This window comes from Eimeria acervulina, genomic scaffold (assembly GCF_000499425.1).
Source record: "Eimeria acervulina Houghton genomic scaffold, Eah_scaff18, whole genome shotgun sequence".
Lineage (NCBI taxonomy): Eukaryota > Apicomplexa > Conoidasida > Eucoccidiorida > Eimeriidae > Eimeria > Eimeria acervulina.
In genome coordinates, this window is record NW_013548921.1 from 107,058 (window position 1) to 127,865 (window position 20,808).

A 20,808-nucleotide genomic window follows, 5' to 3' on the forward strand; every position below is an offset into this window, starting at 1 on the left:
AAGGCAGAGACAAAGACCGAACGAAGAAAGCCCCTCAGGCCACTCCGTTTGCTGCACTGCACCAGCAAGCAGATTGCAGCTGCGGTGCAACAACAATTTTCTGTGTCTTTTGCGGACGCGAAATGTATGCGTATGACGGCGCCCCTGGTGCAGCTGCTTCTGCTGCCACTGCCGTTTCTGCTTCCGCCTGCGATGCCGGGCAGTGTACCAGCTGCTGGACTCAACACAAACGCTTCTTCTTGACTTCCTTTTATCTCTTCCTCGGTCGATAAAAATGCCTGAAGAAACATATGACACCCCGCCTTCTAGACCTGGGCCCACCACCTAGCGTTCGTCGTTGGGGGATTAGCGTGTAGGGTTTCGTGTTTAAGGTTTAGGGTATAGGGTTGAGGTTCTAGAGGGAGCAGGATGATTGACGGACGCGGTCAGTGCTTCCTTTAGTGGCAGTCTCCTCAATTTTGGGAACTTTGCGCATGCTGCCGCTATTGCTGCGGCTGCGGCTGATGCCACTGGTGCTGCATAAGCCGAATTGCCAACTCACAGCTGCCGTGGAGACGGCGCGCAGCTGCAGCACTCTGCTAGGCCGCCTGCGGGCCTGGATGTGTGTTGTACCGAAGTCAATCAGGAGAGGGGAGTGGGGGTCGCAGTAGGTAGCCCAAGCCCCCTTTGCTGCTGATGTTGCTGTTACTGATGCTGCTGTGGACGGCTGCGGCGGAGCCAAAAGCAGCAGCATCGTCTTTCTGCAGACGCCCTTTAAAGGCACAACCTGGGTCGTCACCGGCCCCGCTGCAGCGGGAACAACAGAAGGGGCTTCTACAGCCGCAGCAGCTGCTGCTGCTGCGCACCTGCTGGAGTAATCAAGGTCGGAGGAGGTGGCGAAGGATCGTCGAGCTGCAAGGCCGGCAGCTGCTGCTTCTGAAGCCACCGGCCACAACGAATCGAGGAGCTGCACCAGCTGCTCGCAGTGCAGCAGGGAGAGCTCTGTGTGCTGCTGCTCCTGCTGCTCCTGCTGCTCTGGTTGCTCCTGCTCCTCCTGGTCCTGCAGGCGTTGTTGTTGTTGTTGTTGTTGCTGCTTGTCACGCTGCTGTTGTTGCCGGAGGGTTGCAAGGCCTAAAGAAAAGAAAGCCCTGGGATCTTCTTGGGGCCTCAAGAGCCGAAGTATGCCACTGAGAAGAGCCTCACAGAGGGGCTCCTCGTTGTGTGCTGCCGGTTGCAGCTGCTGCCGCTGCTGATGCTGCTGCTTGGCTTGCCGTGCAAGCAACATCAGACGATGCGCTAATCTTGCGTCTTCGTCTCCACGGCAAGGCGGCGATGTTGCTGGGAATGTAATGGCCAGCTCACCACAGCAGCAGCTGTTGCTGCTGCAGCTGCTGTCTCCTCCCTGTTGCCGCGCGTCCTCGAACGGCGGAGAGAACTCCACCACCAACCGCAGCTGCTGCCGCCGCTTGATAGTCAGTTCCTGCATCAACAACAGCAATACCAGTGGCAGCAGCAATAACAAGGGCAACAGCAGCAGCAGTACAAGCCACAGCAGCACCGGAAGCAGCTGCAACAGCAGCAGCAGCAGTAATTTCATTATCCTTGGACTGCTGCGCTCTGCCCTTATTCATCTCGTCGCTGCAGAAAACCGGGGGCCCAGCGCCGGAATGCGATACATATGCCCTTCGGCGACTGCTCGACCCACCAACTGTTCTGTGATAGGCAATTCCAATTGCTGCCGCTGAGGCTGCTGCTTCTGCTGGTGCTGCTGTTGTTGTTGTTGCAGCAACTCGGCTTTGATTAGCTTAAAGGCCTTTCCTGTTACAGAGACTGCGCAGCGGACTGAGGCGCAGTGCCTGGCGGGTTGCAGCAGCAGCTCCTTACAGACAGGGAAGGCAGCAGCAGAAGCTGACTCTGCTGTTGGCTTGCTGTCGCAGTTGTCTCCTGCAGACTCCCCAGCAGCAAACCAAAGCGTGCCCAGATCACCCGTCTCTGCTGTTTCTTCCTCCGCTGCGGCGAACGCTGCAGCTGATGCGGCGCCGGAGTCAGCTGCAGCTGCAGCGGGCGTTGCTGCTGCTGTCGAGAGCTCCCCCCCTAAAGCCACGCACAAGGTGGGAGGGCGCGTGCAGATACTGAAGTCTATGATTAAGGGCGCAGCAGTACATTGTGCAGGAGCTGCCACAGAAGCGTTGGGGCCAGGCACAGCACATGCTGCAGCTGCAGCAGAAGCAGGTGCAGCAGTAGCTGCGGCGTCAGCAACAGCAGCTGCAGCAGCAGCGTGCCCGCCAACACCCGTCAGAAATGAATTCTGCTGTTTCCCTTGCAGAGAAGGCAAATAAGGAGAACGGCCCTTCGCAGTGCTGCACTTATTCGCCCCCACGGACCGCTGCACCCTCTGCTTCTGTTGCTGCTGCTGTAGATGCTGCTGCTTCTGCTGCTGTGTGCCGGTGCTGATGGGGGCGCCGGAGCTCTCCACGGGAATAGCTAGAGTTCTAAGTGCAGCTTGCGGGGGCTGCAGTGGCGGCAAACACTGCGAGGAGTAGTTGCGCTCCTGGGTCATCTTGTTCGCGGGTGAAGGAGCAGCAACGGCAGGTGCTGCTCGTGCTGCTGCTGCTTCTGCTGCTTCCTGCCGCGCGATATCGGCAGGAATGGGTTGTGCGAGAGCAATTGCCCTTAGCCTGTATTTTCCAGGGACCATCTGGAGGGCCCCACAACGCAAAAAGACTTCCGCGAGGCCGTGAGGGGCTATAATACAAGGAGAAGGGTCCAGGCGTGGAACGACGAAGCCCTGAACATCTGCTGCTGCTGCTGGTGCTGTTGGTGCAGGCGCCACAGTTGTTGCCGCCGATGCTGCTGCTGCTCCACTTACTGCTTCATGACCTCCTGCAACTGCAGAGGCTGGTGCACGGCCAGCTGTGCCGCCTGATGCAGGGCTCAAGACCAGGTCGCCTCCATGAACCGACTGCAGCTGTACGCTGCAACAATGGTTTCTGTTCATGGAGCTGCTCCTGCAGCATGCTGCATCTCCGGGGGGAACCTTTGCTTGAAAGAGAAAATTAGAGGATCGCCTTGCTGCTGCTGTTGCTGTCCACGCACCCCCTGCACCTGGTCCGTGACCCTTCCCTCCTTCCGACTCGGCAGCAGCAGCAGAATCAGCAGCAGCATCAGTAGCAGCGGCATGCGCAACAGCAGCACTAGGAGGGCAAACCTCCGCTGTGAGGTCAACTGCTGCTCTTGGTGCCGCGGATTGCAAGAGGGGCTGGTTGATTCGTGCAGCAGGATCTCGCAGGGAGCTGAGGACAGCAACGGCAGCAGCAACAAGTCTCGTCTCGCGCGAGAGAGGAGTTGCTGCAGTGACCAAACAATGCTCTGGAGGCAGCAGCGCAGCTTCATTTTCCCCCATCTGCCCCGCTGTACGCCTTGCTGATGCTTCCACTTCGGCGAATCCTTCTGCTGCAGCCCCTGCTGCTGCTTGCAGTCCTACTGGTGCTGCCGTCGTTGCTGTTCCTGCTGCCGCTGTGGCTGCGGCTGCGGCTGTGGCTGCGGCTTTCGGTGAGACTGCCGCTTCTCCTGTGGCTGTGTTCAAAACGTGTGCTGCACCCATGTATCCTTGAGCACCAATTAAAACTTTCATCTGTGGAGCACGTTGTGCTGGACAGTCTGTCGGATTGGCTGAGGTTGTTCCTGCGGCTCCTTCCACTGTTTCTGCTGTTTCTGCATCTGCCAAGCTCGCCACTGCTAACGCCTGCCACCCGTTGCTGGCCTCTGCTATCCCCACACCAGCAGCAGCTGCCGCAGCCTCTGTAGCTTTCATCGACGCCTCCTCTGCAGCAGCAACAGCAGCAGCTGCTGATGCTGCTGCCTGAGCCGCCATGTCAGGGGCTTTTGCTTGCTGCGACCTCTGAGGCTTTCGCGTGGCTGCAACTGATGCCACGGGGGCAGCAGCCGCAGCAGCAGCGGCTGCTGCTTCTGCTGCTTCTGCTGCTGCTTCCGCTGCCGCTGCCTCACGAGCCATATCGACTGCGCGTCGGCGCAACGTTTCAAGCGCTAGCGCTTTCAAGGTGTTTGCCTGCTGCAGCTGTTGCTGCAGCTGCTGCTGCATTTCCCAAAGGCCAATATCGTACAAGAGCCATTGAACTCGCAGCCAATGGTTGGTGTTATTCTCTACCTTAAAGCTTACACATTGCTCTTCATCATCTTGCTGCTGCTGCTGCTGCTGCTGCTGCTGCTGCTCCTGCTGGTGTTGTTGCTCCTGCACGTCTGTTGCCGCAACTGCTTTGAGGGGAATGCGTTCGCTAAAGAATGCATTTTTGAGAGGGAGAAGTCTGTCTCCTCTTCTATATGAAAAGAGGCCTGTGAGCTGCTGCTGCTTTTGTCGCAGTTTTTTCTGCTGCTGTCTCGCTTCCAAGTTCTGCTGCTGCAGCATCACTTGGGCGGATATCAGCGGCGGCAGGCCACTGCGGAGGCGGAGGCGCTCCTGAAGGGGTGGCAGCAGCAGCAGCTGCCCTCTTGCTGGCACCTTGAGTGGAATGATTGCTACTTGCGGCAGCAGCTGCTGCTGCAGCTGCTGCTGCAGATGTTGTTGCAGCTGCTGTTGCTGCAGCTGCAGCGGCAAAGGCTCGAGACACAGTTGCAAGACAGCGGCAAACTCTGCAGGGACGGCAGCGAACATCTCAATCGCGAGAAGCACGGCGTGATGCTGTTGCAGCAACAGCCGGCTTTCGGGGTGGGGAATGAGCACCAAGCCTCCTCGGGCTGCGCGGTACAGCTTCTGCCGCCGTTGCCGTGCTGCTGCTGCCTGAAGTTTCCTTACGCCCGAAGCTGTCTTGAAGGAAGGCCGGTCTACCAAACCAAACGAACCAGGCAGAAGCTGCCGCAGCTCAGGGGGAGCAACAGCAGAAACCGCTTGTAGCAGCAAGGCCTCAGGTGTCGGAGAGGGGGGACTTAATGCCCTATGGTTGTTGCTGCTGCTACTACCGCTGCTGGTGCATCTGCTGCTGTTCCTGTTGCTACTGCTACTGCTGCTGCTTGCGTTGCTACTGCAGCTGCTTGTTTTGTTGCCGTTGCTGCTTCTGTTGCTGCCGTCTGTCCGCGCGGTAGCGCACGGATCCATTAGCACTCCCCAGGAGGTGATTAGTCCACTTCTGGTGCAGTAGCCCGTGCCTACGCCACATCTATTGTCCCTGGTGCTACTGCTATTGCAGTCAGGGCAGAGGAAGGTTCCAGCAGGTCTGCCGTCGTCCCAGTGTGTGGGATGCTTCAGTTGCTGCTGCTGGTGCATGTGCTGCTGCTGCTGCTGCTGCAGGTGTCCGTGTGCGAGCGCCTGCAGCTGGAGAAAGGCGGGAATGGGTGAATTGTTGACAGCGAGGAGGTAAAGAAAAACGCTATCTCCCCCTGCTGTGATTGTTTCTGTCCTGACTTCGTCAGCTATCTCTGCTGTCTGCCCCACATCACCCTCCTGCTGCTGCAAGAAGAACCAACGGCCGATGCCAGCAGCCTTGAGAGCAACTGCTGCAGATCCGTCTGATGCTCCTCGAGTGCCATCGTCACCCACGCGCAAAGAAAAAGTGCAGATGTCGCTGAGATCCTCACCTCTGGGGCTCTGGTGCTCTTGCAGTTGCACGTGCTGTTGCTCGTGCTGCTGCTGTTGCTGCTGGTGTAGTTGCTGGTGCTGTGATTCCTGGTGCTGTTGAATCGGGTGGAGTGTATGAGACTGTCGGCTGTGGGTGTGGCTCTGCTGCTGGATGTGCGGTTGGTTCTGGTGCTGCGACCTTGTTTGCTGGAGCAGCGCAGCCGCGGCCTTGAGTTGCTGCTGCGAGAAGAGGGCGTACGTGACAGAGGCTCCGCTAGAGGCAGCAGAAAAGGAGACCTGCAGGGGCAGCAGCAGGCCCTCCCCGCTGCAGAACGCTCTCGCCTCGAGCTGAGGAGACACCGCAAGAGCTACGCAGGAGATGTCTGCGGCTCTGCTGCTGCGGGGTGCTAAAACGAAATCATCAGGATACAGGGAGAGCAGCAAACTGCCTTGTCGACTGCCAACAGACACCGGCGCAAGCGACCCGAAGAGCTGCTGCTGATGCAATCCCTCCTTCCCCTGGTGCTGCTGCTGCTGTTCCTGCTGCTCTTGAGTTCTTTGATCTCCTAGGGGTGTAAGCGATGTCCATCGAACTCTGACTGGAAGGTCTCCGTCGTTGTACAGGGTCAGCTTTTGCTGCAGCAGCCGCTGCTGCAGCAAGAAGAGCGGCGGCAGCTGCAGATGGTGGGTGCTTAGGCGCAGCAGCGGGAGAGCCGCTCGGGCTTCAACTGCAATGGGGAGAAGTTCACAGCCCTCAAGAGTCTCCAGCTGAACAGCACAACACACAACCCGCCGCAGCGCTGCAGCTGCTGCCCCCTTAGTCCTTATAGCTGGCGGGCAGTCTCTGCCAGTAAGATGCAGTGGGCTAGCAGGTGTACACACTCTGTACTGAGTAGATATGAGGTTTACATAGACCACAGAGGGAAGCCGGCGAGGAAGACTTACGAACAAAAAGGAACGAAGGGACTGGGGGTGAGAGGCCCTCAAGGTCACCAAGAATACGGCGGCACCCCCGGGGGGCAGCAGCAAGTAAGAAGGATACACCATCAGTTGCCCAGACAAACCTACCACTACCTGCGGCTCCAGACAATCTTGATGCCGCCGCTGATGCTCTTGCTGCTGCTGGTGCTGCTGCGCGGTCACTAGTTGGAGCTGCCACTCGACCAAATGTTGCTGCAAGGCCAGGTGCTGTTCCTGCAATGTAGCGAACTCATTGCCATCTACAGCGTGTCCTGCTGTAGGTGCGGTTGCTGCTGCTGCCTCAGCTGCCGCTGCCTCAGCTGCTGCTGCCTCAGCTGCTGCTGCTGCAGCGTCGGCAGCTGCCTTTCGCGGGTGGCGGAAGAAGGGCTCAGAATAACGCAACGACTCGTCCACGCAAAGACACTTCACGCAGGAGGGCACGCGGGCATCTGGCTCTACTGCTGCCGTCACAGAGGCATCTTGACCTCCGTCTGCAGCCGCTGCTGCTGCTACTGCTCTTGCTGTTGCTGGGTTGCCATACCCAGTGTTGCTAGCAGCAGCAGCGGCCTTCGCAGAAGGAACACCTGCCTGTGCTGTTGTAGATGCTAGTGGTGACGGGGACGTCGTTGTTGTTGGCGTTGCACCTGCCGCTGTTGCTGCTGCTGCGGCAGCAACAGGCAGCTCCATGGGGGCGCGCTCAAGGGAAGATGCGAAATGGCAGGGAAAGGCCCCCGCAGCGCTCATCTGGGCTGCCTGCAGCAGCGCCGAGTCTGTAGTGGCAGCAGCAGAGAATTCTTCTGCTGCTGTTGGCAGGCGAAGACGGACGGCGGCAGGAAACTGGGATATGTTGCGGACGAGAAGGCCCCGACTGCTGCGTGTGTGCGCCCTCACCTGCAAAGTCCAACAGCAACGGAGACACGCACACACACAAAACCAGCAGTAAGCTGCAGCAACAGAAAATGCCGGCCTTCACCAGCCACTCCGGCTCCGCTGTTGCTGTTGCTGCTACTGCTGCTACTGCTACGGCTGCTGCTGATAGCACTGGTGGGTCATGCTGGTTCAGGTGAGATGAAAGAAAAAGCTATCAGCCGACTCCCTCACAGTGCCAAAGTGGAGTTGTGGGGGCCAAGACGACGCCACAAGGGGAACAGCCACCTCCACACAAAATGGCACAGCCAACTGCAGGAGGTCTTCAGTGTCTGCTGCTGCTTCTGCTGCTGCTGCAGCTGTCGGCTTGGGCTCTCCTGCAGCAGCAACGGCAGGGTCTGCTGCTGCCGCTGCTCTTTGCGGCACAGGAGCAGCCGCCAGAGGGGGGTTGCTGATGAGGTAAGGAGGGAAGACTGAAAGAGGAAGCTCTATAGATATGGTGCCGCAGCAAAGCGGCAGCAGCCGCAGCAGCAGCTGTTCTTCACTGAGAGGGGCCAGGAGGCCTCCGCCGTCGGAGGAAAGACAAAAGAAACCGAAAGGCTGCGGGCCCTGACCGAAGACCTGCAGAAAAGAATGCATCTAACGGTTTTCGCGTTCCAACAACCGCAAAATAAGGGGCTAAATGGAGTGCTTACGGCTTGGGCTTAGGGTTCAGGGTGGAAGGTGTACGCAAGATAGTTGCTTGCCGTATCTTTCTCTCTCTCAAAATCCTCCATTTCTTCGTTTTCAAGGCGAAGAAACCAAGCGGTCTTGTATCCTTCAGCGATTGCTTCGCTGCACCTGTTGCTGCCATTGCAGCAGCAGCAGCAGCAACAACTGTTGTTGCTGTCGCCGCTGTTGCTGCTGCCGCTGCCGCAGCAGGTGCTGCTGTGGTTGCTGCTCTTGCAGAGGCAGCTGGTGCAGCTGCTGTTGTTACAGCGTTGGGGGCCTTGCCACCTGACTTTTAAGGCTCTCACGGTGGGGTGTACAGCTATCAGGACTTGCGTGAGTCCCTCATTCCTCACTCTGAAGGGGATGGCATGAACTGCAGCAGGCCTGAGCCTTAAAACGACGCGGCGGCCCTGCAGCTGAGGGGGAGGGAAGACCCGCACTTTGGGGGTCTCTAGGCTGACGCGCTGCTGCAGCTGCAGCAGCTGCCAGTCTCTGAGTCCTTCATCTGCTTCGACTGCTGGCGCAGCCTCCATAGCCGTCGCTCTGCTTCTCTCAGCATTCTCAGCAGCCTGTGGAGGGGGCTCAGGAGGTAGCAACAGCGGCAGCCAACGCAGCAGCTCACCGCTGTTCGCCTGTAACGGTTGCTGCTGCTGCTGCGCCTCTGAGGAGATGAAGGTGGGGCTCTTGCAATGCCTCAGTAGCACACGTGGGGGAAGCAGAGCGCCACGAGAGACGCCCAGAATCTATAAGCACAGATAAGGACAAGCAGCAAATATAAAAGAGGGATAGAGACAGTGAGGCAGAGAGAGTAAGGAAGAGAGCCAGCCCAAATTCAAAAATACAACAGCGGCATGGCGTTCATGGGCCATCTCCCACACACCCAAAGAGAAACTTCTGACGAAAATGAACTACCGTTGCCTTTCGTGTGGCTGCTGCTGCTCCTGCTGTCTGCAGAGCAGGCTGGCAGTAGTCTGGGGTCGACGGAGAAGGAGAACGAGGCAACGCTTTGGGCTAAGATGGTTGCCTCAGGAGGGGACACAGAGAAGGCCTTTGACGCAGCTGCAGCACAGTTTGCTGCTGCTGCTGCTGCATGGCCGCGCCACTGGACGCGTATGGGGAGTTTCCCTTCGTTGCAAAGAGTCACCGTGCGAAGTACAGGGGGACCCTGACGCTGCAGCGCATCAGAGAAGGCCGAGAGGAGGGGACAATGAGTTAAAGCGGCACTCAGTTCTTTTTGAGACTCACAACAAAATAAAAAGGCCAAGAGGCAGCCAACTGCCGGTGCTGCAGTTGCTGTTGTCGCTGCTGTTGTTGGTGTTGCTACTGATGGCACAGATGTACCAGAGAACATCCAAAGTCTAGCAGCCGTGGCATCCAGTTGGCCATCGTTCGGATGATAGAAGCCTCACTAAGGAGCGTGGCCCCTGCCTTGAGATCTCCGTCACTGAGTCCGCCTGCGACTGTCGCCGTTACGACTACTGCACTCGCCGCCGTTGTTGCTGCTTCTGCCGCTGCTGCTGCTGCTGTTGCTGTTGCCCCCCGGAGCAGCTGCCTCCGAGTGCCGGAGCCTGCAACCTTGTGCGTATCGATCTCAACCGAAGAACATAGCCCGGCGAACAGCCCCACGAGGCGGCCTACAGGCCACTGGGCTCCGCAGAAATCTTTAAGAGTCAGCGCAGCAGCCTCAGCCACTCCCCTCAGTTCAACAAAACCAAGGCAAGATGCTTTATCTTGTGGAGTCCCCGCAGAAAACAGCAGAAGAGAAGCAGCAAAATGCCCAGGACGTCGCGGAACGAAACGCAGCAGTAGAGCAGAACTGTCGGGCCCCCGCGGCAAAAACACCTCTCTATCAGATACTTCAAAGGGTTCTTCCTCGCTACTCCCCACCCTGCAGTGCCCCCTCTGGACAGCAACAGCAGCAATACTAGGAGGAACAGCACCATCAGCGTCAGCACCGGCTAAGGAAGCTGCTGCAGGCCTCCCAGACACAGCTGAAGGGGCGGGGGTGGCAGCGGGCACCACCACGGGCCTCAGGACTGCCTCTCCCCCTGCATTTCTCAAACACAGCCTGCGGGCCACAAAAACAGCAGCAGCTGCACTTAGACGCCAGGCAACATCCGTGGTGGCTTGCCTTTGGCGGTGGTGGGACTGCAGGCTAGGTCGGGGGCCCTGAAGGCTGCTCAGCAGCTGATGCAGCTGCTTGGGCCCTTCAAAAGGGAGCCTGGCGTCAAGGCGAGAAATAGGGGGGAGAGAAGAAGAGGGGGAAGGAGCATACAGGGGCAGAAAACGGCAAGGAAAAAGGGAGCGGAGCCCCTGGGAAGAAATCCTGAAAGGGCAGGAGCTGCAGCATCCGCTGCAGCTGCTGCTGTTGCTGCTGCTGCAGCTGAAGGTAGTGAAGCTCTGAATGCTTTTAGTTGTTATAAGGGGTAAAAGCAGCAGTGTATAAGGGCTGCCTCACTCCAAAACAGCGGCTTCGCCTGGACGTACTGCTTTGAAGGTCAGGCAGCGGGGCAGCAATTCCAACAGGGGACGTTCCTTGCGGGCCACCACCTGCAGAAAGAGGCCAACGGAGGCCAACAAACGAGACGCAGCAGCAGCTGCTGCTCTCTCCTTAGTGGCATCGCCTGACAAAAGTGTGCTGCCATGAGAACCCCAACGTGGAGGGGCCTGCACGCCTGCACCTGCTCTTCAGAGCTTTCTCCTCAGCAGCACCCGAAAAGCTCAGAATTTGCGGCTGAAGATGTATTGTTTGTGGCGCATGAGAGGACTCAGGCAAATTTCAACTTGGGAGCTTTGTGGGACGCTGCACGCATTGTGTTGGTCTCTCACTTGCCACAGAGGCAGCATATGAATAATGACTTAAAAGTAATGATGGGGGAGTAAGCAGGGGGTTGGCTATATGCGTGGAGGCATTGATTAAGACTGCAAGGCTGAACAATTTACAGGCACTGCGAAGGACCCGGTCTCCGTGTGCACCTCCAACACACCCCTGGCCTCACGCGCCTGCGGCGTCGCTGTGAAGGACACCCAAACCTGCAGAGTGCACGGAAACCAGCCCTTGAAGCATATGGTTTTGCAGGCACAGCTGTTTTCTTCCTTTGGCGAAGGAAGAAAGCATATCAGCCCTATTGGGGGCGTACTCCTCGAAAAGCCCTCCTAAAGTTCTTCTTCCAGGTTGAAAAGAGCGTGAATGTACAAATTAGCAATGCCAGCCTAGTGATGCACTTCTGTTTGGTCGTCGTTGCTGGGGAGTTAATACGCCCCTCTGCATGCCTACCTGAACACGCATTCCTGTAGCTACGAGGCCTGAGGCGCGGGAGGCAAGCGGGCGTTCTCCGCTGCTGGCAGCGGCCGGCTGTACGATGGCCTCATCGACGGGGTACTTTAAAGGGGAAATGCGAAAAGGACTTTGGGGGTCGACTTCCAGCCTCAGCCGCCTCCCAACCTTCTCACGATTCCGCAGCACGACTTTTTTGGTATAGGTGACTCCTTCAATGACCTTGTCAAACACCTGCACCCTCCACCCCCGCACTCACGGTATCTCTGAACGAAACAGAAGTGGGTGTTTCCTTCTCGGGAGGCAGGAGGATACAGGCTCCTTAGGGGTGCGCACACTCCAGAGGGGCTCACAATGCAGTCCGGGGTGACCACGAAAGGACATTCATCTGATGCTTCCAAAAAGCCATAACCATTTTTCTGAATATACGAACGGCCCGTGATATACACGCTGGCGCCGTCCGTCCTTTCGCTTTTGCGGCGCGTGGGGGAGCCTTTTTGGATCTGAAAGAAGCCGCACAAGTGGTGGTGCATCCTGTCCATATGAAACCACTACGGGATACTACGACGCTATCACGCGTTTGATGATTCGTAAGGGATCATCATGGCATTCGATTAATACAACCCATTCAGACAGACGCATTAGCTTAAATGGATTTTGGGAATTGGAAACACCAGGGTGCCTGGAACTGCTAAGAAGTACGCGCAAACCTCCTCTTTTTTTCCCCTTGACGCATGCAGTCTGTGCAGTTGGTTGCAACTGGAAGGCCCTACATCCGCATTGTAAGACAGGAGCCTTGAGCTACAGTGGGCAGTATGATTAACTTCTCGGGGAGTCCAATCTTGCGTAGGGTCTCTAAATTGCTGAATGGTGATGCATAAAGCGCAGCTTCCTTTATTGCAGCTGATTCAACTAGAATCAGTTCATAGATGTAAGGACGGCTGTGCAAAAGCTTGGTTGAGTGCTGCGCCAGACGACCGGTGCAGTACATGCTCTTGAACGGGGTAAAGGAAACGGCGACCAGCTGTTCTTGCTATTACTCATGCTAATAACTGGGGGCATGTGCAGCACCCTGAAATGTGGCTCGCGTAATAATAGTGAGACCGAAAGTCTTCCAGAAGCAGGGCAAAAGTATGTAACTGCGCGAACCTTCAAGTTTACTCATCAGCCCAGCTGAGTGGCATGGCCCAGGCCCAAAGGTGAGAGTTCTCTCACGCCCATTTGACCCGGGCGCCGTTCTAGCCCTTCCTATACTCACTTCCGTCTTGCCGGGAGAATACATTTTGAACCGACTCTGGCGCCTGTTTTTAGATTCTAAAGCAATGCAACAATGCTCACGGCTGCACTAATACCAAAGAAAAAGTAGTTCTGCGGTTAGAGCGTGCGAAGCAACTGCAGCGCTCACACCTACGCTAGGACGATCCATTGTGACGGTATGCACTATGCATTCAATATGGCTGGAGCATTTTAGCGAATCATAAGCTGGGAAAATATTGGCCAAGTGCTTAAGGCGCCCGAAGCTGTCGGGAATTCGGGTATGAAGGGATTCTGCTAGATCCTTGGTGCGAGAGAAAGCAAATAAATTGGCACACTTGCTGGGTGATACATGTATTATGCAAAGCCCTAATGCCGAGCTGCTCTGCTACTGAGCTGCTCACTGCTCCTGCTGATTGCAGGCGGCTGCAGCTGTCTTCAGCGTGGTGCAATTTGGGAAGGCATTTGCATTCAATCTAGTTATCACGTAAAAATCCCGCTGCATCTAGTTGGAATCGAAATAATGCAGGCCATTTCGTTTGCTTTCCCCGGGGGACTGGGGCTTTCACGCTGATTTCGTAATTGAGGACTGCAGTTAGTGGGGGAGTGACCCGTGGAACGGAGTAGATATGAACGGGTTCAACGTTACGGCTGAACCTGGTATAAATTAGTAAATAATCCCCTCTGAATAATACAATATAATCAAAACGACCCCTGTTCAGTAGGAAGAAATAAACTAGCGCATCCGATCGCGGCCCTCAAGTCACCGGCGGCTGGAGTGTACAGACAGCCATGGCGAGCTGCACCAGCGGTGATGGTATCCTGTCCATAAGTTTACGTTTACCATCCCATTTTGGTCAGATTTTGATGCATCCTTAAGACTGTGTCATTAAGGATCCCCACTGTTTACACATCACACCATTTCTAAGATGTTTGTGGGCGGCCCTGAGGACATCCCCATTGAGGGCGACGAGTTCGAAAAGTCGAAGCCAAGAGTCCTCTCCATCGCTGGATACTGCTTCCTTTCACTGATCGCCCACTTTTTCGTCCAAGATGTAAGGCTACTTGTCTGAATCCTCCCTGTGCCCTCGCTATGCTACTTTATCCAGGTTGGTGGTGCGCTGTCCATGGCTATTCTCGGCGGGTTGCTGTACTACTACTCCAAGAAGCCTACTCATCTCAGCATCACGCTGGCATTAGGCATGAGTATGCACTAATACCATATATGCAACAACTCTGGGAACGCGTTCTATCACCTTTTACTTCAGGCCTGGCGATCTTGTTCATGAGCGGCTTCATCTGGTTCAGCATATTGTTATCTACGCATCTTGTAAGTACCCAAAGGCGACGTTTCTACACGTCCATATGCATAATTACTCCTCACCTTGAAGCAACTGTGGCTAGCGGATATTGTCACACAATTAGAGTGAGCCGAATGAAACTACCCTCATTTTCATCACAGTGGGTCACCGCAAAATTTCAGGTTCATCCTCTACGTGCTCGATTTCGGCGCCTCCTGCCTCGCACTATTCCAACTTCAATACGTTTTTGATTCGCCAACCTACCGTAGGGAAACAATTCTGATAGGAAAATTACTTGATTTCTACCACATTCCTTAACTACAGGTGGGCCGCGGTCCTTCCTTCCCCGCTGGGCCGAATCTGCTGCTCGTGCTGAGGGATGGAAAGGATGGTCTCCATTCCAGGTATGTTCTTCCCTACCACCCAACTACTCAGTGACTACGAAGAATAAACAACATGAACAGGGTGAAGGGCAACGCCTGGGCGGATGGCAGTAAAAGCGCCAACCACCAGACGCAGCAGTATCCAACTTGGCACGCACTTGTGAACTCAAGTCATGCCACAATTTCTCGCGTGCAGACGCATTTCAAAGAGACGCGGCTGCAAAAATAATGGTTGTGTTCAGTTTCTTTCTAGACCGGCTGGTCAATAGTAGATAAGAACGGAAACGTAGACGCTGCAGGATGACTGCATGCAAGTAGAAGCAAAGCGCGGTAACTGACTTCGTACTTGCTAGTGCGTCAATGTGGAACGTTAAAGCCGCCTGACATGCCTCCACCAAATTTACGAGTTAGCTTAGAAATGGCTTCTGCGATATCCGGGTCATCCTTGTACTTCGCCATGTTACCTGGGTTCGTCAAAATGTCTTGAAACGCTGCCATCATCTGCAAAAATTCCAGCAGAACAAAGCAAAACCCTACAAAATCTGTGCAGTGCCATTCAATACATCGAAGCAGCTCAAGAACTTGCCTTTGGGTTTGAAAACAACTGCTGGACGTCAGGATCATTCATGGAGCCGAGTAATCCACCTGCAGAAACACACCGCGCACAGAGCCAAACGTAAATATTCCATCTTATATAGCAACAACTAGAGTGTTCGATTTGTACCAACGACATGCAGAACAAACCATACCTAGGCCTCCCATCCCTCCAGGCATTCCACCAGGCATTCCGCCAGGCATGCCTCCAGGCATGCCTCCAGGCATTCCACCTGGCATTCCACATGGCATTCCACCAGGCATTCCACATGGCATTCCACCAGGCAGTCCACCTGAAACAATCCAAATTCAACCATCCAAAAATATTGTAGAAAATCGACAGATCTTCTAGCTACGAGAACTACAGTACGATACACTATATATGCTCAAACTGCTATTTGATTTTATCAGCTCAAGCCTTCCTACCTGCTTCGCGCTTCTTCTGCTCTTCGTACGCCCTCTGCGCATTGGCTCGCTGCTCCCTTGCTCGTCTCTCGCGCTCCTTTCTCTCTTTCTGAGAAATACGAAATGTGCACCCTCAAACTGCATACATGCGAAGCAGGAACGACGGGACGTAGCGCAACGATGGTGACATGTTCAGGAAGAGGTTGCGCTGCCCTACTTCTTCTTTCTTGCGCTGAGCAGCTCTCTCGTGTTCCTCTATTATCTTGTATTTTTGCTCAACAAGTTTTTGAATATCCCAAATGTTCTCGTCGTAGTCAATCTGCGCGTCCACACCTCAGCGCAGACTTGCACTCGCGGGTTAGCCCAGCTTTCAAGAGGACTCAATCGATAAGTAGCTTCCGGTATGCAATCCACGCACCTTCTGTCCCATCTCTATATCACTGTGTGCTTGCTTCCAATGTCCAAGGTACCTGAAGTAAGGCACGAAAACTCCTGCAGCGTCGCTGCTGAAGCCCCCCCGTGAAAGCTCCAAAATGCATCCCCTCATAATACAGAATGTTGTGCAACTCCTTGCCTGTTGGCAGTGCCACGGATTCGGTAGGCCCTTGCATTGTCAGGATTCAGCTTCAACGCTTCGTCGCAATCCCTAATTGCGGCAGCATATCTCTTCTGTTTCAGCAGGACATCGGCTCTACGCGTGTATAGAAGCGCAGTGGGGTTGCCGACCAGCAGTGCCTCTGTGTAAGACTCAACTGCCCTGTTGAGATCTCCTGCCTGTACGCTCACACAGCATCATGCCAATCCTGGGGTATCCAGCAATGAATAAAATGATGGAACCCCCCGTGTTTCCAAGTAGGAGTCGCTAAGCTTTCCCAGCAGCCCTTACTTCAGCTGCTTCTGTGGCTGCTTCCTTAGCCTTGGCGAGCTTCTCGTAGTCTTCGTCAGTTAGCTCCCTCTCCTCAGCGGGTGCTAGAGGTGGAGCAGGCGTAGACTCAGGCACGACGACCTCCTCATCATTCAGCGACTCAGGTTCGAACGTATCCTCCTCAGACTGCAGAAGAGCCATACGCACACCAGAGTAACATGTCAGCGTGCATCTCTCAAAGAGAGGGGGCATGGCTCACTGGGGCAGGCACACGAGAACGGGTTGCTCCTACGTGTCGATCGGGTCTATCCATCTTTACACCTGACGGACTTCCTGTTCCTCTGGTTCTTCTGCTGGAGGGTCTGGCAGTTTGGCGCCTAGGGAGAGCAGGTACTCCTTGAAGAATGCCAATTCCGGCCTGTGCAAGATGCTGGGGTCATTGCGTGCAAGCGTAACGAACGCCTCCAACTCGGTAACTGCGGAGACCCCACACCAAAATCAAGGAGGCGACTGCAGCCCCCGCTCCCCTCTGCATGCCGTAGCGCTAGCAGATATTATTAGACCCCGGAGTCAGCGAATGCTGGCCTTGTATGTGTAATGCTGCCCATGTGAAGCTATTCCAACACAATACTCATAGAAGCATTCCCACAAGGAAGCGGTTTGGCGTTAGTTGGGGTCCGGCAGGTCTCGGTTCTATCTGTTGGCATTTCCACTTACTTTTGTCCTCCCCGAACAATGCCATTATCTCGAAGGGAAAAAGATTAGGAAAGCGTCGCTCGCCCTGTGGCGTTACAAAGCAGGAAAGCACCACACCACACTGCCTAGGCACCGGTCCTTCTGTGCGCGTTGGATTCACAGGCTCTTTGTTTGAAGTACTAACACCAATGGGTTAGAAAATGAAGCCTTTATACTGTAGAAGAAGCTCTCAGAAACTTTATTTTCATTGCTTTGGGGCTTGGTTGCACCATTTGGCTGGCGCGGAGTCAGGACTGCAACACGGTTTGTGTCGGTTTGTGTCTTTGGTGTGAAGCGCTGGAATATTTCTTTATCTGCAGGGTTTTTAAGAGAATTGACTTCTGTGTTAATATGGAAAACGCTTTTAACAACACCAGCAGAGGCAGGAAGACCGGGACTCCGCACAGTCCTTCGCTACCACTTCGCCGGGTCTCTGTGTGTCTTTGCCCGTTTTAGCAAATCAATCTGATATTACTGCTTGCGCATAAGAACGTAGAAGAGGAGGGATAGATGAAAGAGAAGTTAGTGATTGAACCGTTTAGAGGAGGCAACAGCAGGACGCAGTTTCTATGGAAGGACTTACGGCCGCAAGAAGGTGCGTAGAGGAAGATGAACAACAGGCAGCATTCGTTCATCATCAAGTTGAATACGGAGATAGTTGATTAGCAGAGTGCATACGCCGTCTCAGTAGCCTTTCGATGTGTTTCAGCTTCGCTACCTCTTCGATTTTTCACTGGAGGACCGAAGGCATTAGCGCTTAGTATGGCAACCTTAAGACCGTCATTACAGACTTTCACATGCACATATCAATATGAAGGCAGTCGATACAGACTCTTATTACACCGGTGTGAAGACAGGCTGTGCAGAGTCTGCCTGCCTCTTAGGGTACATCATTGAATGGGAATACTAGCACCGCTTGACAGCTGCAACCAACTGGGGCCGGTGAAGGTACAACGTGAGTGCTTCCGATATGGTCTTGCTGCATGCATTAGGAGATTCAAGTTTTTGTTCTCACTTGTTGCGGATGGTCATGTAATACGAGTAAATGGCTTTATAGCGGGGCTTCTTCGTTTCGTTTTTTTGCATGTGCCGCTAATCAGAAAGGAGGCTGATTTGCCTTTTTCTTTGCTGCCTTTCTTCTTGAACAAGATGGAACCTCCAAACGGTATTAAGTGTTTTTTTTTGACAACGCTGAGCCGTCAAACGGCTATTCTCGTTCAAGAGCAAAGAAAACAACATCGAAAGACAAAGGAGAAACTGGATGGGTTTGTGTGTTGTGTTAAAGAAGACTGGACTGGTACTCCATTGGTACATTTGGTAAGGTGTATTCCCTTATATATTTTACATTTTTGGCGTATGCAACTGCTTTACGTCACACGAATCGTATCTTGATGCCTAAAGCCTGTATTGAGTAGGAACGCTACTCAAATTGTGTCTTATATTCGAAATAAGATTTCGTCAGCATCGAGAGTTAAAAGCAGCAATAGAGCTGCCACTGTAGCGAAACACTGAAGCGAAAAGTGGAGTCAGACGGACAGAGCGGCTCCTTGTTCCGCGGCAAGTTTTTTTCATTTTCTGTTTCATCTGGAGGGCCATTTGTTTATTCCACCATTTGTCTTTTTTGCTAGTTATTGCTTCGTCTTTGATGTACCCTTGGACCTGTTCGTTTTTCGTCTACATACTGCCGTCCGTATTTTCTTGTTTTATTCTTCTGATTATTATGGCTGTTATTGCTTTCTTATTTTTATGTAAGTGTTTTTTATTGCTGTTCCTGTGCGGGGTCTAGTGTATGGAACATGGCAAAAAGTTGAACTGCAATGGGGAGGTCAATTTAACACCGGGAGAGCAAGTACAAACAAATGCAGAATACAAACAAATACAAAGAACAATCAAATACAAAGTGCAGACAAAGAAAGACACAAGAAAATAATGCTAACAGTGCCACACTGCATTGCCAGGAGCACGGAATACGACAGGCAGCGGGGGCAGTTGTTTCAAGTTAAATTATTTGTACAGTAAATACTTAATAACTAATAATAGATGCCGCTTCTGAGTGACAAGAGAGCTTGTGTTTTTTAATTTAAAATAGATGCGAGCACTTCTCAGTAGGAAAGGATTTCAACGGAGGAAGCCACCGCCTGTTGCAAACAGGCGGTTGAAGGCAACGGAAAAGTTTAAACAAACAGCCAAACAAACAAATGAACAAATAATCAAGCAAGTAAGCAAACAAGCACTCAATTAAGGAAGCAATCAAGCAAACAGGCAAACCAACAAACAAACAACGCACACAAACAACAGATAGACGAACGAGCGAACGAACAAACGAACGAATTGACGAGCAAACAAACAAGCGAGCAAGCAAGCAAGCAAACCAACAATCAAACAAACAAACAAATAAGATAACAAATAATATAAATAAGAAAATACACCAGCAAGTGTAATATGCGACATGGAAGACCCGAAAAGTCTCATAGTAAAGCCCATCGCCATTATAATTTAGCAGGGCCTTTGTGTTGAGTTCTTCGTCCATGAGTTCATGAAAACAGATCGCTCGGCTGTTCATTGAAGATGCGCTGAGCTTCAATATCCGTACCAAGTAGTGAAGCTGCTCTGTTAACATAAAGGACATCTTTGTCTCTTTCATATCTCTTGTCTTTTCTTTGTCCTGAGTACGTACAGCCTGTCTCTCCTCTGCCTCTTCAGCAGCGAAACCACCCCAAATCCGCAAACGAAGACAATCCTTTAGGCGTACACTACCTGTATCAGTGTTGGCTAGCAACCCCCTTCTATTTAAAAATAATAATAAAAGGCTTCTCTTCATTCGTAGCAGTTAAAAGTCTACTCAGTCCAGTAATGTACAGCTCAGGGGCCTCTCTGCTGTCAACTACTCAGCCCAAACCAATCCACACCTCCTTCCAACGCCCTCAGGCGCATATGGCGTAGCATCAAGACCTCCAGTAGAAGCTGCAAATGAAATTGCAGCAGAAGCTGCAGAAAGAAACTGCAGCAGCACAAGCTGCAGCAAAAACCGCGGCAGGAGCCACAGCACAAGCTGCAGAAACAACGGCAGCAGAATCTGCTGCATGCCCTGCCGCTTTCAGTGTAACGGAGAGTTAGTGTCTTGTGTGTGAGGTGTGCTTAGGGAGCCGTTGTGTGTTGTATCTTTTGGTGTTGCTGCGCCTGGCGTGCGTGTTGATTGATTCTCCTCTCTCTTGCTGCCAGCAGCAGCCGCTGCAGTCTGTTCGCATGCCTTCTTGCTGCAGTAATCTGTTCAATGAGGGGAGTCGATAAGGCCTTCGTGGCGGCCCCAGTGAAGCTTCCGGAGACGTCCTGCAGACATTTGCACACGCGCGGGGTGTACGTACAGCTGAGGCGCAGCACACACGCTGTCTTGTTGAATGTGTTGCCATTTGTTTTTTTTCTCAAGGCGAGCCTCTTCGCTATTATTTAATAATCGCTGAAGGTGAGCACGGGGCAAAGGAGACAAAGGAGACAACATAAACGGCATGCACACGGCGACGGTTCCTGTTTTGTTTGTTTTTTCTGTTCGTTCTGCGTTTGTTTATTCTGCTCCGTGTATAGTATTTTTATTATTGTGCGTGTTCATTCGTTTGCTGTAATGCTTGCATTTTGGTTTGTTATGTCGCTTCTTTAGTCTGTCCGTTCTATTCTCCGCACATATATACATATATGCATATATACATATATGCATATATGTATATATGTATATATGCATATATACATATATGCATATATACATATATGCATACATACATATATGCATATATACATATATACATATATGCATATATACATATATGCATATATACATATATGCATATATACATATATATATGCATATACGCCCTCACAGATGCTCATTATCTCTGTCTTGCCTGTACAGC

The 20,808-nt window shown here is 53.2% G+C and overlaps 3 protein-coding genes across 3 annotated transcripts; 1 reads left to right on the forward strand and 2 right to left on the reverse strand.

Annotated features, from left to right (window-relative positions):
- Positions 1-394: 394 nt before the first annotated feature.
- Positions 395-12,648, reverse strand: EAH_00004770 (hypothetical protein, conserved; the record flags this gene model as incomplete). Its single annotated transcript, XM_013393167.1, has 10 exons — positions 395-1,459; positions 1,685-7,402; positions 7,613-7,999; positions 8,443-8,832; positions 9,431-10,157; positions 10,548-10,713; positions 11,077-11,122; positions 11,367-11,600; positions 11,720-11,869; positions 12,625-12,648. 10 exons carry the CDS (start codon positions 12,646-12,648, stop codon positions 395-397), a joined length of 8,907 nt encoding a protein of 2,968 aa, XP_013248621.1.
- Positions 12,649-13,549: 901 nt separating this feature from the next.
- EAH_00004780 (hypothetical protein, conserved) lies at positions 13,550-14,418 on the forward strand (the record flags this gene model as incomplete). Its single annotated transcript, XM_013393168.1, has 7 exons — positions 13,550-13,675; positions 13,730-13,826; positions 13,889-13,950; positions 14,012-14,046; positions 14,104-14,186; positions 14,246-14,325; positions 14,386-14,418. The coding sequence occupies 7 exons, from the start codon at positions 13,550-13,552 to the stop codon at positions 14,416-14,418; spliced, it is 516 nt and encodes a 171-aa protein (XP_013248622.1).
- A 243-nt stretch (positions 14,419-14,661) lies between these two features.
- Positions 14,662-16,910, reverse strand: EAH_00004790 (58 kDa phosphoprotein, putative; the record flags this gene model as incomplete). The annotated part of the gene is made up of 9 exons (XM_013393169.1): positions 14,662-14,805; positions 15,049-15,191; positions 15,325-15,412; positions 15,521-15,622; positions 15,722-15,773; positions 15,878-16,077; positions 16,190-16,354; positions 16,499-16,644; positions 16,886-16,910. The coding sequence occupies 9 exons, from the start codon at positions 16,908-16,910 to the stop codon at positions 14,662-14,664; spliced, it is 1,065 nt and encodes a 354-aa protein (XP_013248623.1).
- Positions 16,911-20,808: the final 3,898 nt, after the last annotated feature.